This window comes from Triturus cristatus, chromosome 7 (assembly GCF_964204655.1).
Source record: "Triturus cristatus chromosome 7, aTriCri1.1, whole genome shotgun sequence".
Lineage (NCBI taxonomy): Eukaryota > Metazoa > Chordata > Amphibia > Caudata > Salamandridae > Triturus > Triturus cristatus.
Genome location: NC_140590.1, coordinates 602487537 through 602501754, shown reverse-complemented (window position 1 = coordinate 602501754; position 14218 = coordinate 602487537). Strand labels below are relative to the sequence as shown.

The 14218-nt window shown below is 40.4% G+C and overlaps 1 protein-coding gene across 3 annotated transcripts in view; it reads left to right on the top strand.

The window, feature by feature from the left end:
• Positions 1–14218, top strand: part of TMEM100 (transmembrane protein 100) — a 123895-nt gene that overhangs the window by 66064 nt on the left and 43613 nt on the right. For all 3 annotated transcript variants that reach the window (XM_085617174.1, XM_085617172.1, XM_085617175.1), the window contains exon 3: positions 8748–8981. In XM_085617174.1, the coding sequence (XP_085473300.1) occupies positions 8748–8981 (234 nt within the window). The remainder of the gene's footprint in view (positions 1–8747; positions 8982–14218) is intronic.

The following is a 14218-nucleotide window of genomic DNA, read 5'->3' as shown; positions in this document are numbered from 1 at the left end:
TTAGATGTGGTAATGATATCTTACTTGAGATTACAAAACACCTTGACAATTCACTGAAAAAAAGGTTAAAGGGACGTTGTAGTTAGTATAACATTTTAAACTTAAGCAAATTGAAATTAAGCAGTTATAGTTAACTGAAGTAACTATTACTTACGCCATAAAGTACCTGTAACTCGCATCTCGTCATGCACTGCTTATACCGTTTCATATTACATCGCTCATTACAAATTCGATGACAATATTGATACCATCACTGATAACCTCTAAAATACTTTCATTGATGACAACACTGTGAATGGCGGGGGCACAAGTTACTTCAAATTCCAATTTTACGCTTCTCAGTTACTGTTTATGTAATTTGTGACTGCAAAAAAGGCATGTTGGCATAACATGTGACACGCACACCCTTTTCTGTTGTGCTGAGACTGCATTGCATCATTTATTTTCTTCTGAACTGTCTAATGTCCTTTGTCTTTTCCTGCTATTATAAGCTGACCTTCATCTTCTCAATTATTATGGCTCCTCTGTATGAATACAAAATATTTTGTTTTGGTTTGGTGTTTCTGTAGCGTGTGAACTCATGGCTTCTTGCTGTAATAGGCCTTCATTTTAGTGTATGTGGTTGAAAAACTTTATATCTTTTTATGCTTGACTTCTTTTCCTATGATTGAACACTCTGGTTCCTTGATGTGTTTGTTTCATTCATTTGTAAGGTCTACATTTCCTTCTTTGTGGGTTAGTATCATGCTAGCCTTTGATACATTCGAATTGCAGTCCAGTGAGCCTGGTTACAAAATTAGCCCCTCAATTATTTCTTTATTTCAGACTTCTAACAGAATACAGAGACAATTTCTTGTCAGTGTAGTTGGCTGCTGACTCAGCATATGTCAAGTCTTTAATTTTTATGATTTAAATTGCCATGCAAAACCCTATTTTAAGTGCTTACATTTCTAGATACAACAAATGCTCACCGATTGACTATTATTTTGCAGTATTTCTTTATTAAAGTATGTAAAGAACGTCACCACAGTATTAAAGCATACATTTTCCACTACCTGGGTCCACAAACCATCAAAATAATTGACAATTCACTGTAAAAAAATAAAACAATCATCACTTCTCCCCTCCTCTAACATAACTGGTGCTACTGTGAATTGTTCTAATACGCCTAGCTGCATTATAGATGCCCAAGACAATAGCAGCTAGAGTCCCACTAGCAAGAAGAGAGGGACAATGTTTCAAACCTACATTTGGGTGATAGTATTAAGGGGAAAACCATTTAAAAGATAAGGCTAAATCATGACGTAAACTGGAATAAGGCAGTGGGGTAGCTAGTCAAGGGCGGACTGCCCAAGGCAGCATGAGGTTTGGGGGGAACGGCCAGCCTCCCTCCCCATGCTGTTAACTGTGGCCATAAGAATCATCAACCCCCCCGCTTTTACCTGCGGCCACATGATGCGCCACCCCCCCCCCCCCTCCCGCTTTTCGATTAGGCTGTCGCGGGCAGCAGATGCAGTAGCCACCACAGGTGGCATAACCCCTAGCTACGCCACTGGAATTAGGTCTGTGATCAATAATCAGGAATAAAGTCCACTATGCATGTCAGCATGACACACAAAGTTAATAGTGTTAGGAGTATGTAGTTGTGCCATCGGAGCAGCGCAAGTCTCACACGTTAATAACAGTAGGTGGTGTCCACCACTTATGTGGTAGTCAGGATGAGTCAAATGCCGATGTGAGTCTAGAAGGTTCCCTTCAATCTCAATGCCCCCGGGGTAATCTCTGACATTGTCTCATGCTTTGCACAGTCTGCTGATGAACATAGGTCAGTTACAGAGTTCCATGCATTGCTATTTGGTATGTATCCATGCCCCACTGTTAAATACACAGTGCAAGACTGGTAGGAAGCTTGGTATAGACACCGCCTTATCTATGCCCTTCAGCTGGAGGTTCTGTAGGACAAGAAGGGTCCAGGGTGTATCCCTGTCTTTATTTTTGTGGTGATTGTCCCATGGTCGAGGTTTCTTAAGCAGCATAAACGTTACCCATATCGTTTGTTAGGGGTTAGCAGAGATGAAGATTCTCAGTCTTCTCATCTCTCCCCCAGGAAGGGACTCCATATTATTTTTAAAAGGTGCAGCTAATCAATACGTTTGTAGATAAGTCAGTCACATTGTGCTATCCTGGACAATTCATTTTGTCATTCATGAGATGGTCGCACTGTCTGCTGTCTCCAGTGGCCCTAGGTCCATAGTTTTGCTGCTGCTGCTGATGTCGCTATCCATCTAGGGTTATGGATCATGTGTTGTGTAGGATTGTGCAACTGAATATCAATACCAACAATACTGTGGCATACTAATGTTATGGACAGAATATCAAAAGACAAAATACCCACAGTAAGTGCATATAGGCAAGCATAGATTTACTATTCCTAAATCCACATCCACATATCTTGAAGATATATGTACCGCATAGGTACGTATATGTGGACTAGGCGTAAATAATCTAGACTTACTTATTTGTTGATATTTTATTTTGAGTATACTGTCCCATCGATATTCTGTCCCTTTAATATAGATTCAGTATTCAGAGGGCACTTCAGGGGGCACACGGTCATTTAGTATCACCAGTTGTGATTGAGCAGATTTTGAGGCTGCTGGAGCATTCCAATTCATCACAGAATGCACACCAGTACAACTGTATCAGGGGAAGGGTCCCCAAAATATAGAGAAGGTCACACCTTTAGTATTGGCATCTCCAGCAATTTGAATGGTGGAGAAGCCTGGTCTTGAAGAGTTGTGGGTAGACCATTACCAATCGTGCAGCATATTGAAATGCAAATATTTAAATGATTCCCATGCCAGTCTTTTGTGGGATAGTAGTAATTCGAACCAGGTATTAGGTGTGTATTTCTTCTGCAGGGCCATCCATCAATGCAGTAGAACACTGAAGTGTACTGTACAGCCTTGATACGACCTCTTTAAGTTGTTTTCATGTCCTGAGGCAGTTCAGTACCAGTTATTCCATTGAGTGTTTCTGTGCACTTCACAGGGTACATTTCGGACAGTGTGATGATTGCCTATATCACCACTTTAATGCATCACTTAATGCGTGCTCCATTTGGAGCCAGATAAAAGGGGCCAAATGAGCATTCCAAAACATTTGGTTTATGTGTGTAATCCGCTCTGCAATCCAGCTATCCCTTCTACATGATGAGCCTCCCACCTTTTTTTTTTTGTTGTTTTTTTTTTTGTCCTCATTCAGCAATAGATTGTGTAAAGGAGTTTCGGGGACCCTTGTGTTACTATCTCCGAACCTTCATTGCCCCGTTTGTTCGAGTCTGAGTTCAGGAGTCTCCCTCTGCTTTTTTTTTTCCCCCAAGGGTCCCTTTCTTTCCATTACCATTAGTTGTTTTCCAAGAGGGGGGAGCTAGCCATCCTGGCTACGCAAAGAAGCATTCTGCTTGTTATTTATTGCTATAACGTAATCATCGGAATTTATAAAATCATAATATCTATTTTATGGTGGCTGATTGGAGCGGATGAAATTATTTTACTGGGTCTCCCGCTTCTATCCAACCTGTTTATCCTGTGGATAGATGCCAGCCATTCCCAATGTGTGGGTGATGTGGGACTTATCCATTTAACACAAATTTCCCTTCTGGCTAATAATATTAACAAGAACAGTAGGTTTTCTTGTTTCTTGTTTAGCTTATGTACACCCACCTCTATTTGACCCACCCCAAAAATTACAAGGTCGATACTTACTTCGATTGGTCATTCTAGTAGATTTTCTAATATCTTCGGGGACCAGTAGGCTCTATGTTTGGTAAATAAATGATTTCGCCTTAAAGCAGAAGATTTTACAATGGACCAGCATTTTTCCATAGATACTTGCCATGTTTTTTTAACATCCAGCGACGGCAGTTCTTTCCCCCAAATCGTGTCTGAAATTGTGAAGTCCTTCTCGCCAGCTGTTATGAGGGCCCAATACCATCGTGAGACTTCTTTTTTTTTATAGTCCCACTCTCCTGCATTTCCTTTTTTACAATCTACTAGAGACTTCTCCCAACTTGAAAGTTGATAGAGTTTAAATTTTGATAAAGTGCCTTTTGTTATATGTACAAGTTGGTCCCATTCAATTGTATTGTTGTCTGTTATCAATTGACCCCATTTAAGTATTCCTGCTTGCCTTAGAGGGATTGCAAGTCTATCTTTGAGAAATTTGGGAGTCCCTGGTGAGTCTCATATCGGAGCATATTCACTGAAGTAAGGTATTTTCAGTGTGCATCTTAAGTGATACTATAATTTTGCTGCTGACCGGAGCACCTTCAGTTTGATTTTTTAAAAATACTTTGGATGTCCAAATTTGTATAGGTAATTTCCTTCTTCGCCAGTCATAGCTTGCAAATAGGCTGGATATTGCTCATAGTTATTTGTTAGAACCGTCCGGTGTTTAAACTGAAAAGCTCTATGATATGCTAATAATCTGGGCTTGCTATCCCACCTTGTTCTTTTTTCCTCCTTAGTTTTTTCCAAGCTTTTCTTGTATCTTTTGATGACCATATAAAGTTATTGAATTCCCCTTGTAGTTTCTTTATTGACTCCCTCTTAAACTCTAATGGAATTGAGCTAAAAATGTAAGTAAATCTAGGTAAGATTGACATCTTTATTATGTTTGCATCTTCCCATAAAAGCTAGGGGAAGACGACCCCCCCATACTTTAAGTAGTTTTCCAACCTCTCTAAAAACCCTGTTCAAATTTACCTGGGCTATTTTGTCTATACCAGTTCCAGACCCAGACCCAGATATCTTATCTTCTCCTTTACGAGTTGATTATTACTATGGGTGTTCCATTCAATAATAACAGTTTTTGACTGGTTAATCAGATATCCAGAAACTCTACCGAATTGCTCCAGAGTTTTTTCTATAATTTTAAAGGACCCTGCCAAATTATTCGTGAAAATCATAAGGTCATCCGCATAAAGGGTGACTTTTTTCTCCCATCCTTGATATGAAAAGGGGGATATTTCTGGGTTATTTCTAAGATTTTGCTCTAGAGGTTCGATATATGAAAAGGCAGGGGAGACATAGGACACCCTTGTCTCGTACCTCTCTTGATCTTTATCTTTTCTGTGAGGTTACCATTAAATAACATTTTGGCCGTTGGATCTCTATATAATCTCTTTACCATTTCTTTGAAAGTTTTCCCCCAACTTACATGTTTCCAGGACACTACTCAGGAATGACCAATTTACCCTATTGAATGCTTTGACTGCATTGAAAGCAATAATGGATAGGGGCATATTTTCTTGTATGGCTATGTCTATTGCTCCCATTACCTCTTGTGTCAATTCCTGAATCTGTCTTCCTTTCATGAAGCCCTTTTGATTTATGTTAATTAGAGAACCTGCAACTTTACTTAGCCTCTTCGCCATAATCTGCGTGAATATTTTGTAATCGCAGTTTAGGAGGGAGATGGGCCTATATGATTCACATTTCCTGGGATTCTTCCAAGGCTTTAGGAGAATGTTGATTACTGTGTGGTTCCATGAGTCTGGAAGATCTCCTTTATCAACAAATATATCATTTAACAACTCTGTCAGGGGGGAAATCAAGACATCTCTTAATTTTGTATATAGTTTGTTAGGTAGAGCATCCGGGCCAGCGGCCTTTCCTTTCTTTAAACCTCTAATGACTTCCTCTACTTCTTTGTTCGTAATTTTTTCGTTCAGGTCTTCTCTCTCATCTTGTGTTAGTAAGGGAAGGTCTAGATTTTCTAGGTAGCCGTGAAGTTGTTCTATTGTTGGAGTTGTGTCTTCTATATATAACTCTTCGAAAAATTTCAAAAATTCCTGCATTATCACAGTATCTTCAGAACTTATTTCTGAGCAATTCCCGGCTTGGATACCTACGATCTTATTTTTAGTTTGATCCGTTTTTATCTTCCAGGCCAGCATCTTACTACACCCCTCTTCATATTCATAATGGGACAGTTTACTTGCCTCCCATTTTTCTCTCACCATATTCTCCAGGGTCTCTGCAAGGGCCTCTTTCTTTGTTTTCCTTTCAGTTTCTATACTAAGTCTCTCTGATGTTGAAGATTCTTTTTCTAATTTTGTGTCTAGGAGTTTTATAACAACTTCCATTTGGCTGATTTTACGCATTGTGTTTTTAGATTTATATGCTGCAATGCTTATTATCTTTCCTCTAATTACCGCCTTGTAGGCGTACCAGGCCACTTGCCTGCCTGGAGGTACCCTTTTTATTTGCCTGAAAGAATTGATCTCTTTCTATTATTAGAGCTTCTATATTTTGGGGATCCGCTAGAATTGTTCGATCGACTGCCCATCTTGAGGGTGCTGTAGTGTGACTCAAACAGATTTTTAGCCGAACCGCAGATTGGTCAGAAAAGTGGGTTGGCAAATGTTCTACTCTTTGTGTGTACTCAACTAAGTTTCTATCCAACAGGAAGTAATCTATTCTAGAGGAATGACCTAATTTTTATTTTGAAACGTGAAACGTTGCACTTTATCTCCTTTCACCTTCCAGATGTCAGCTAATCCCAAGTCTCTTATGCATATTTCTAGCCATTCTCTCATTTTTAAGAGATTTGGTTCTTTTCTGGCTGGGAGGCGATCTATCTTGGGTTCTAAAATTATATTAAAATCTGCTGCCAGAATTATTGGGGATGAGGCTGTTAGTAGTTGTGTATATACCTTTTGTAATGGTTCAGGGTCATCGGAATTTGGACCATAGTAACCAGCAATCGTGTACTGTTTATTAAGTAGTCTTACTCCTATTATCACCCATCTCCCTTTCTTGTCCACCTCGAGTGACTCTATCCTTGCCTTGAGAGACTTTTTAAATAGTATTGCCACCCCCTTAATGCAACATTCTTGATTTGTACAAGCATATGAGTCCACCCATCTTTGATTTTTTTATTATTTCTTCCCATTCCTTTTTTAGTAGGTGCGTTTCTTGTAAAATTATAATTTCTATTGTTTTCAGATATTCGAATATTCTCCTTCTACAGCTCTTGGTTCTTAGGCCGTTGACGTTCCATGAAAGTATATTAACTGCTGATGTGTCTTTCTTCATTTTTTGTTCTTTTTTGAAGCTGGGATCTTCCTTCCATCTTACCGACCCCTTTTTCCTTCATTTTGCTTAGTAAGGACTTTTTTGTATTTTCCCCCTACTTTGCTCCCACCCATGTGTATATATGTTTGTTTTTTTATCTTATTTGAATCCACCCACGCTGGAGAAGCCTCCCTCCTTTCTTCACTGGGCAGTATTGATAGCCCTTCTTTGAGTTCCATGCTCTCCGCACAACTATTTTATTCTTACCGTTGCAGTCGCATTTGTTCCAGGAAGCGCTCAACCTCTTTTGGCTTTCTAATGTTGTGCATTTTATTCCTCCACATTATTCTCAGAGCAGCAGGAAATCACATCTAAACTGTTGCGCCTAAGGACCTGAGATGTTGTATATGCTGGCCGAGTTCCCACTGTCTGTCCTGTGTTGCCTTTGAGATGTCAGACCGAATTCTGAATGACCACTCGTCTTTGTTGTAAGAGCCTTTTTTTAGGGCTTCACTCAGTATTTTTTGTTTGAAGGTGAAGGTTTTAAAATGTATCAAAAATTTCCTCGGGGTTTTCCTCATCTTGTTGTTACCAAAAGGGTCTTGATGCACTCTCTGTATATCTTCCGCTAAAGCAGCTGCTTTTGCCCAGGAAGTTATCCTCTAACAACGCGACTACATACTTTTTGATGTCGTCTCCATCTAATCCTTCTGGCACATTTAAAATTCTTAGATTGTTTCTCCTCGCTTAATTTTCCAGAGATTCTAACTTGTCTTTAAGGCTTTCTTCATTTAACTTGAGTGCTTTGATCTCTTTTTGATGTAATTCAACTTCCTTGCTCAGAGTTTCTACTACAGCCTCTACTATTGTTACTCCCCCAGTGCATTCAGTTTAGTATCTAACATTTCACAAGCCTCCTGTATCTTAATTTGGTTTTCCTCTGAGATCGCAAATTTCGCCCTCATTTCTTCTAACATCATTTCCAACATTTTTTCTGTGGAGTTTCGAGGGGGTACGGAGGAATTAGTTAGTTGCGTGCTGCGTTCCACATTTTCTCCATTTACATTTATGCTTGGTGCCTGTCTCTCCTCGGCCACTGATACTTGTGGTGTGTCTTCCTCCATTTCAGCCACCTTGCCCTTTGTCTTATTATTTGAGGAATTATATATGTGGTGTACTTTATTTGAGGGTAGAGCCTCAAGGCCTACCTGACCTTCTTGTACTTGTGCTTGTGTTTTTTCTTGTACTTGTATTTTAAAAAATGATCTTAGTGAGGGAGTAACTCTGACCTTGAGCCCTTAGTCTGCGCTTGATCCTATCCCTTTATTTTGTTTCCCTCTAGTTCTGGGGGGAAGAGTTGTCGCTGTGACCTGTTTTCTCCCCTTCTTTCTAGTGCTTGTGGGGTCAATACTAGGATTTAAGGCAGTTGTCGGGGTGTTTCCAAGAAACTGCCTATTCCTTAGGCAGTAACTCGTACCTCTGTTGTCTCACAATCTGCTGTTGTGGCTAACTCCGAGGGACAGCTGGTATTTAGTTTTACATTTTGCCCCCACTCCTCTTCAGATGGTAGCAGACTGTCTTCAACCCGGGCCTGAAACTTTTTAATTGTAATTTTGGCCCCCGCTGGCTTGCTTACCCTTTTCATGCGCTTTCCTTCTTCTTCCCCAGTTTCGTTTGCTGCCACTTTCCCAGCTGCTCACGGTGCACCTTTTGCATTCGTCGGGAAGACTGCTGAGAGCCGCGATCACTCTTCCCAATCTGCCCCGGAAGGAGATTCTGGCGGCCGCCCTGTGTTAACTCCGTTGTTCTTCCGAGGCTTGAGCCCACACACTGGAGAGAACATGCCGTGCACTGCTGCCATCCAACACCGCCTCTTCGCCCTCTCCGCTCCCACAGAACTCGGTAGGTTCGTTATTTGTGCCTGTCTCGGAGATTAAAGTTAAGTTTTGTGGCCAGCATATCTCCCAAATTTTGTCAGTCTTTTTTGTGCGCAATATAACATATAAATTGAGCGCTTCATGAAGTATGCCGTTTGGACAGCTTGGAGCTCCCGACCGGTCACTTTAGCCGGCCGCCATCTCCTCCCACCACCGAGCCTCCCACCTTGAAGCTATAGGCTTTTGTAAACCCTATTATAAGATGGTCTAGTGTCAATGTAATGTACTTGCGTAAATAGAGTGGCAACAATTCCTTTGGGCAGTGCATTTTACCCTTCTCTAAGTTCACCCATAGTGCCGCACTTTTCATTTGTAATAACAATTGTGAGAGTTGGGAGTTTTGGTGCACTTGGTAATAAGTTGTTATTGGCAGTAGATGTAAACATCCGGATCTAGTACCTGCTCACACTCTGCGTGGTTTAGCCTAAGATGTCTTTAATTCTAGATAGAGTGTTTTATTATAATCTCTTTATTACATAAAATGGACACTTGTGAATCTGTATAGGAAGTATTCAAATTTGTGGTTATACTTGGGTGCGTCATTAATTTTAACTGTTGGGGTCTTCCCCCATAATGTGAAGTTAAGAAGGGACCATCTCTGGATGTATGTCTGGGATCGACCTAACAAAAAATTAAAAACCTTATCCTCTGCCGTTTTCTCCTGGCCGTGTTTATTAAAATTCTTTTTATTTTCATTTAACATAATGAGAACATGTTGGTGCTACTTAGTCGAACAATATTTAATACAACATGCTCTCCACATGGCGCTTCACAATTCTTATGTCTTGTAGCAACATTAATAAGCAATAGTTTATTTTCTTTACCAAAAATTGAGGAATATACAAGTTTCCAGTAACTTGCACCCTTTTGATGCATTAAATTGCATCTCCTTAGGTACAAACCATACATACAAATAACTAACAAATCTAACTTTACAGTTCAAAATATTTCATCCTTATACATGGAAGCACAAAGCATTCAGAACACATATGGTTGCTGGCTGGTGTGGTTGGCTCTCTCCACATTTACCTAACTCAGCCCTCTGGTCACCTGTCCCACATCCTAACATCACCCCACATATCAATTGTCTGCCATCCCTATGAACGACACTACAGTGTTAGACCATTCTTCTGTTACAGGTTTCTTACAAAGCCAGTACTAGCAGAAGATTGAGAAATCTGGAGCACGCTCCCGCTCCTTTTGGCCTAGATTCCTATGTATGCAAGGAATGAGGCACCCTGGCATGCATGAGACACGTGACACCAATACGCAGGAGGGGAGGGGCCAGATGGGAGACTTAATACGCGGACATAAGGAGTTTCACTTGCTTTCAGGAAGTCGGAGACCAGTAGGCTAAATGGCAACGACTACTGGACGTTCAAGAAAGTATCCCCAATTCTTCGGGGATAGAGGAGATGGGCATAACATTTACAAGTGACTTTACCCTAAAAGAAGCTTTGCTTCCTCTGTTAGATGACCAGGGGGCAACTAAATATGCCTGACATTCCAAAGGAACCCCGATACTATTTGATCCGGGTGATATTGCCTTTTAAACATCGGCACTTCGGGGAAAACTCTATTCCGGATATTAATTGCACACCACAGTTACTGTGCATGATTTCATGCGTGCATGATTGAGTGTACTTTTATAAATGCATTATATGTCTCAACTTGCATGTGGCAACTATTTGAGGAAGGGGTGATATGAAGTAGTGATTATGAAGTTTCATGATGCATGTGACACGAGCCAAGCATTTTATGTACGTATATGTATATGTGTGCAGAACGGAGTATGATGTATATGTTTTGTAATGCAACTATGGGCCTAGGTGTGTGGGAAGTAGCAAGCGCCAGGTGCATTTGAGAATATTTCAACACCTGAGGGCAATTGTCAACTCTGACCCTTCCTATCCAGTGGCTTGCCATTTTAAACAATTTCATAACAAGAATTTGTCAATTGAAGTATCTTGTTATTGATGACGTCCCGGATTAAGAAGAGGTGGCAATCGGGAGAAACTATTCCGACAGCTAAAAAAACACGATACATATTAGAACTTGACTCCATAACCCCAAAAGATCTTAACATCAGTGAGGATTTGCACAACTATTTATAACAACTGATTTTATATATATATATATATATATATATATATATATATATATGTATGTATATCACAGAAAAAACCATAGGTTTCAGGCACGTTATAGTTAGGAATTAGCATTTAAAAAACCTCAGAAATTCACTGAAAAAACCATAGGTTTCAGGGGTGTTATAGTTAGCTGGACTTTTCACTTGTACAAAACCATTGAAATTCCCCCGTTATAGTTAGTTCAGCTAACTATAACTCTCGCGCCCGCAATGCACTGCTGATGACGTCACATATTACATCACTCATGACATGGTCAGTGACATCACTCATGACATCACTGATGACATCTCAAATGACATCACTGATGACATCATCCAGTGAATGTGTGTTTTTCTGAAAATTAAATATGTTTTATATATGTATATCTCAAGGTCGATGGAAGAATAAATGGGTATATAAGTGTCTAAATGGATGATTTGTTTTTGAAAAATTGATTGTGTAACTGACTGATTAAGTGTATCATAGTGAATACATGGCTTAGTGAGTAATGTTTAAATATGTAAATATCTGTCACAGTCTCTCACTTTGTGTATAAGTGGCTGCATGGGTTGGTGAGTAGCTACATGGGTGTCTATATAGGTTATTAGTTGGTTTTTTGAGTATCAGTCCGAGTGTCTGCATGGTTCGGTGGGGGGCATTACGTAGTGCATAGGTGCATGAATGAGTGACTCACTCTTTGTATGTGTTGAAGACAGCATGTGTGCAGGACTGTATGGGTGGATGAGTGTGTGTATGGGTGTGTTAGTGAGTGAATGACTGTCTCAATAGTGTCTTTATGAGTAACTACATATGTTTTAAACTAGTATATGTGACTATTGGTGTATATAAGTGAGTATATGTGAGAGTGAGAGATTGAAAGAGTTCCTGTATGAATAAGTATGTGTTTCTATAAGTGATTGTTTAAAAGACTAAGTATGTGTAAGTTTCCGTAGAAGTAAGTGTGGTGGTGTGTGTATAACTGTATATGCAAGTAAATGTATGTTTGATTCTATATTAGCATGAGTGACTATGTGTGTGAGTAACTCTATGGATGAGTGGCATTGTGTAACAGGATGTATAGGTGTATGAGTACATATGATGAGTGAGTACATGTATGAGTGACTGTATAGGACTGTTGGTGAATGAGTGGATGTGTATGTGGATCTTAGAATTACTGAAGAGGTTGTTGTAACTGGTATTGGTATGTCTATTGTTTTGAAAAGTTTAGTCTCTATTTTTGAATGTGTGTATCAAAGGTTATATTAGGGTGAGAGGAGGTCTGCCACTCTATCACAAGGATGATGTCATCAGAGATGTCATCAGTGATGTCATTTGAGATGTCATCAGTGATGTCATGAGTGATTTCACTGACCATGTCATGAGTGATGTAATATGTGACATCATCAGCAGTGCATTGCGGGCGCGCGAGTTATAGTTAGCTGAACTAACTATAACGGGGGAATTTCAATGGTTTTGTACAAGTGAAAAGTCCAGCTAACTATAACACCCCTGAAACCTATGGTTTTTTCAGTGAATTTCTAAGGTTTTTTAAATGCTAATTCCTAACTATAACGTGCCTGAAACCTATGGTTTTTTCTGTGAATTTCAAAGGTTTTTTAAATGCTAATTTCTAACTATGCCTACAGAGATAGGACATGTGAAGAAAGAAGAAAAAATGCACATAAAGAAAAAAACAGAAGTGCAGAAAGAAGCAACAGAAGTCCTCAAAGACGAAGAAAAGTGCAGGAAGAAGGATAACGTGCAGAAAGAACAAGAAGAAGAGCAGAAAGAAGCCTTGTTGCAAAATCATCCTGTACCCTCAACTTTTTCAGACGGATACTGGTGGTAACTGAGTCTGACTAACCAGTCCTAGAGCCAGTGCTATGTTAAAAGACACTTAGAATACAGTGAAAACACCTACATACACTAGGGAACATTATGCGTTGGGGTCCCCCTGTGATTAGCATGACCTCCTCTGTAATCCCCTAGTATATAATAGGGCAGGGAGATTAAAACTACCTCTTAAAACAGGCCACAGGGCGGTTTTGCACACGTTAACTCAGGCCCCGTCCCCTCCCTTCACCACTGTGTAAACACGCCCTGTGTCCGTTTTTAGTTGGGAGATTAAGTTCATTTGAATCCTGAGGGTCCCTAGGGTCCAACTAGCCCACTAGGTACCTCCAGTAAGTGCCACAGAGCTGCGTTGCAGAGAGGTGTAAAAAGGGGCTTGGCCTTAGAACACCTGTCTGCAGCGCAGCTCCCTGGCGCATACTGGAGATGCCTGTTGGGCTAGTTGGCCCTCAGGGACCCTCCGTATTGAAGAGGAATTAATTCCCCAACTTACAACTCGCCAGGGGGCGCGTTTGCAGAGTGCTGCAAGGAGGGGGCGTGGCCTCCGGCGCGATGCCAGTCTTTTATTTATTTTAATTTTTTAAGAAGGGGGGCTGTGTGGTTCCCCTACATATTCTAATTTATTGGCCCTGATGACCCCATTCCCCAGGGCCTGTCTCCTAATTATATTTTTTTGACCCCAATCCCCAGGGCCGGCCACTGTTTTTTATTATTTTTAAAAAATATATATTTATAGACACACCTAGGACATGCTGGACAAACCGTACGTACCTATCACCATGACGATTTGCGTGATATTCATTAAAAGGCGACTATGCATACAATGAATCCACGTGGAATGTATTTACACCACTAGTGAAGCTCTGACATGTCTGATGCCCTACCGTGCCTAATCCCGGTAGACAACATTGTCGTTTATTTATACAAAGATGGGTAGCTATTGACGGGCACATTTAATACACATGCACACCAAGCCATTCAAAGGGGATTCGACAAAAATTCGACCAAAACTATGCAAGAAACCCCCCTCACGGTTAATAAAACACACATCCACTGCCGGATGTGTAATACTTTTTATTTTACTCTCTGGAAAGGGGACGAACATCACTTGAGAGTCACAGCGCGCTCCTGGCAGAGTCCAATGCTGTGTTACACCCACCATTGCCTGCCGAGTGCCACACACCTCTGTGTTGTATTCCACTAGCTAGTGCATATGCTATGA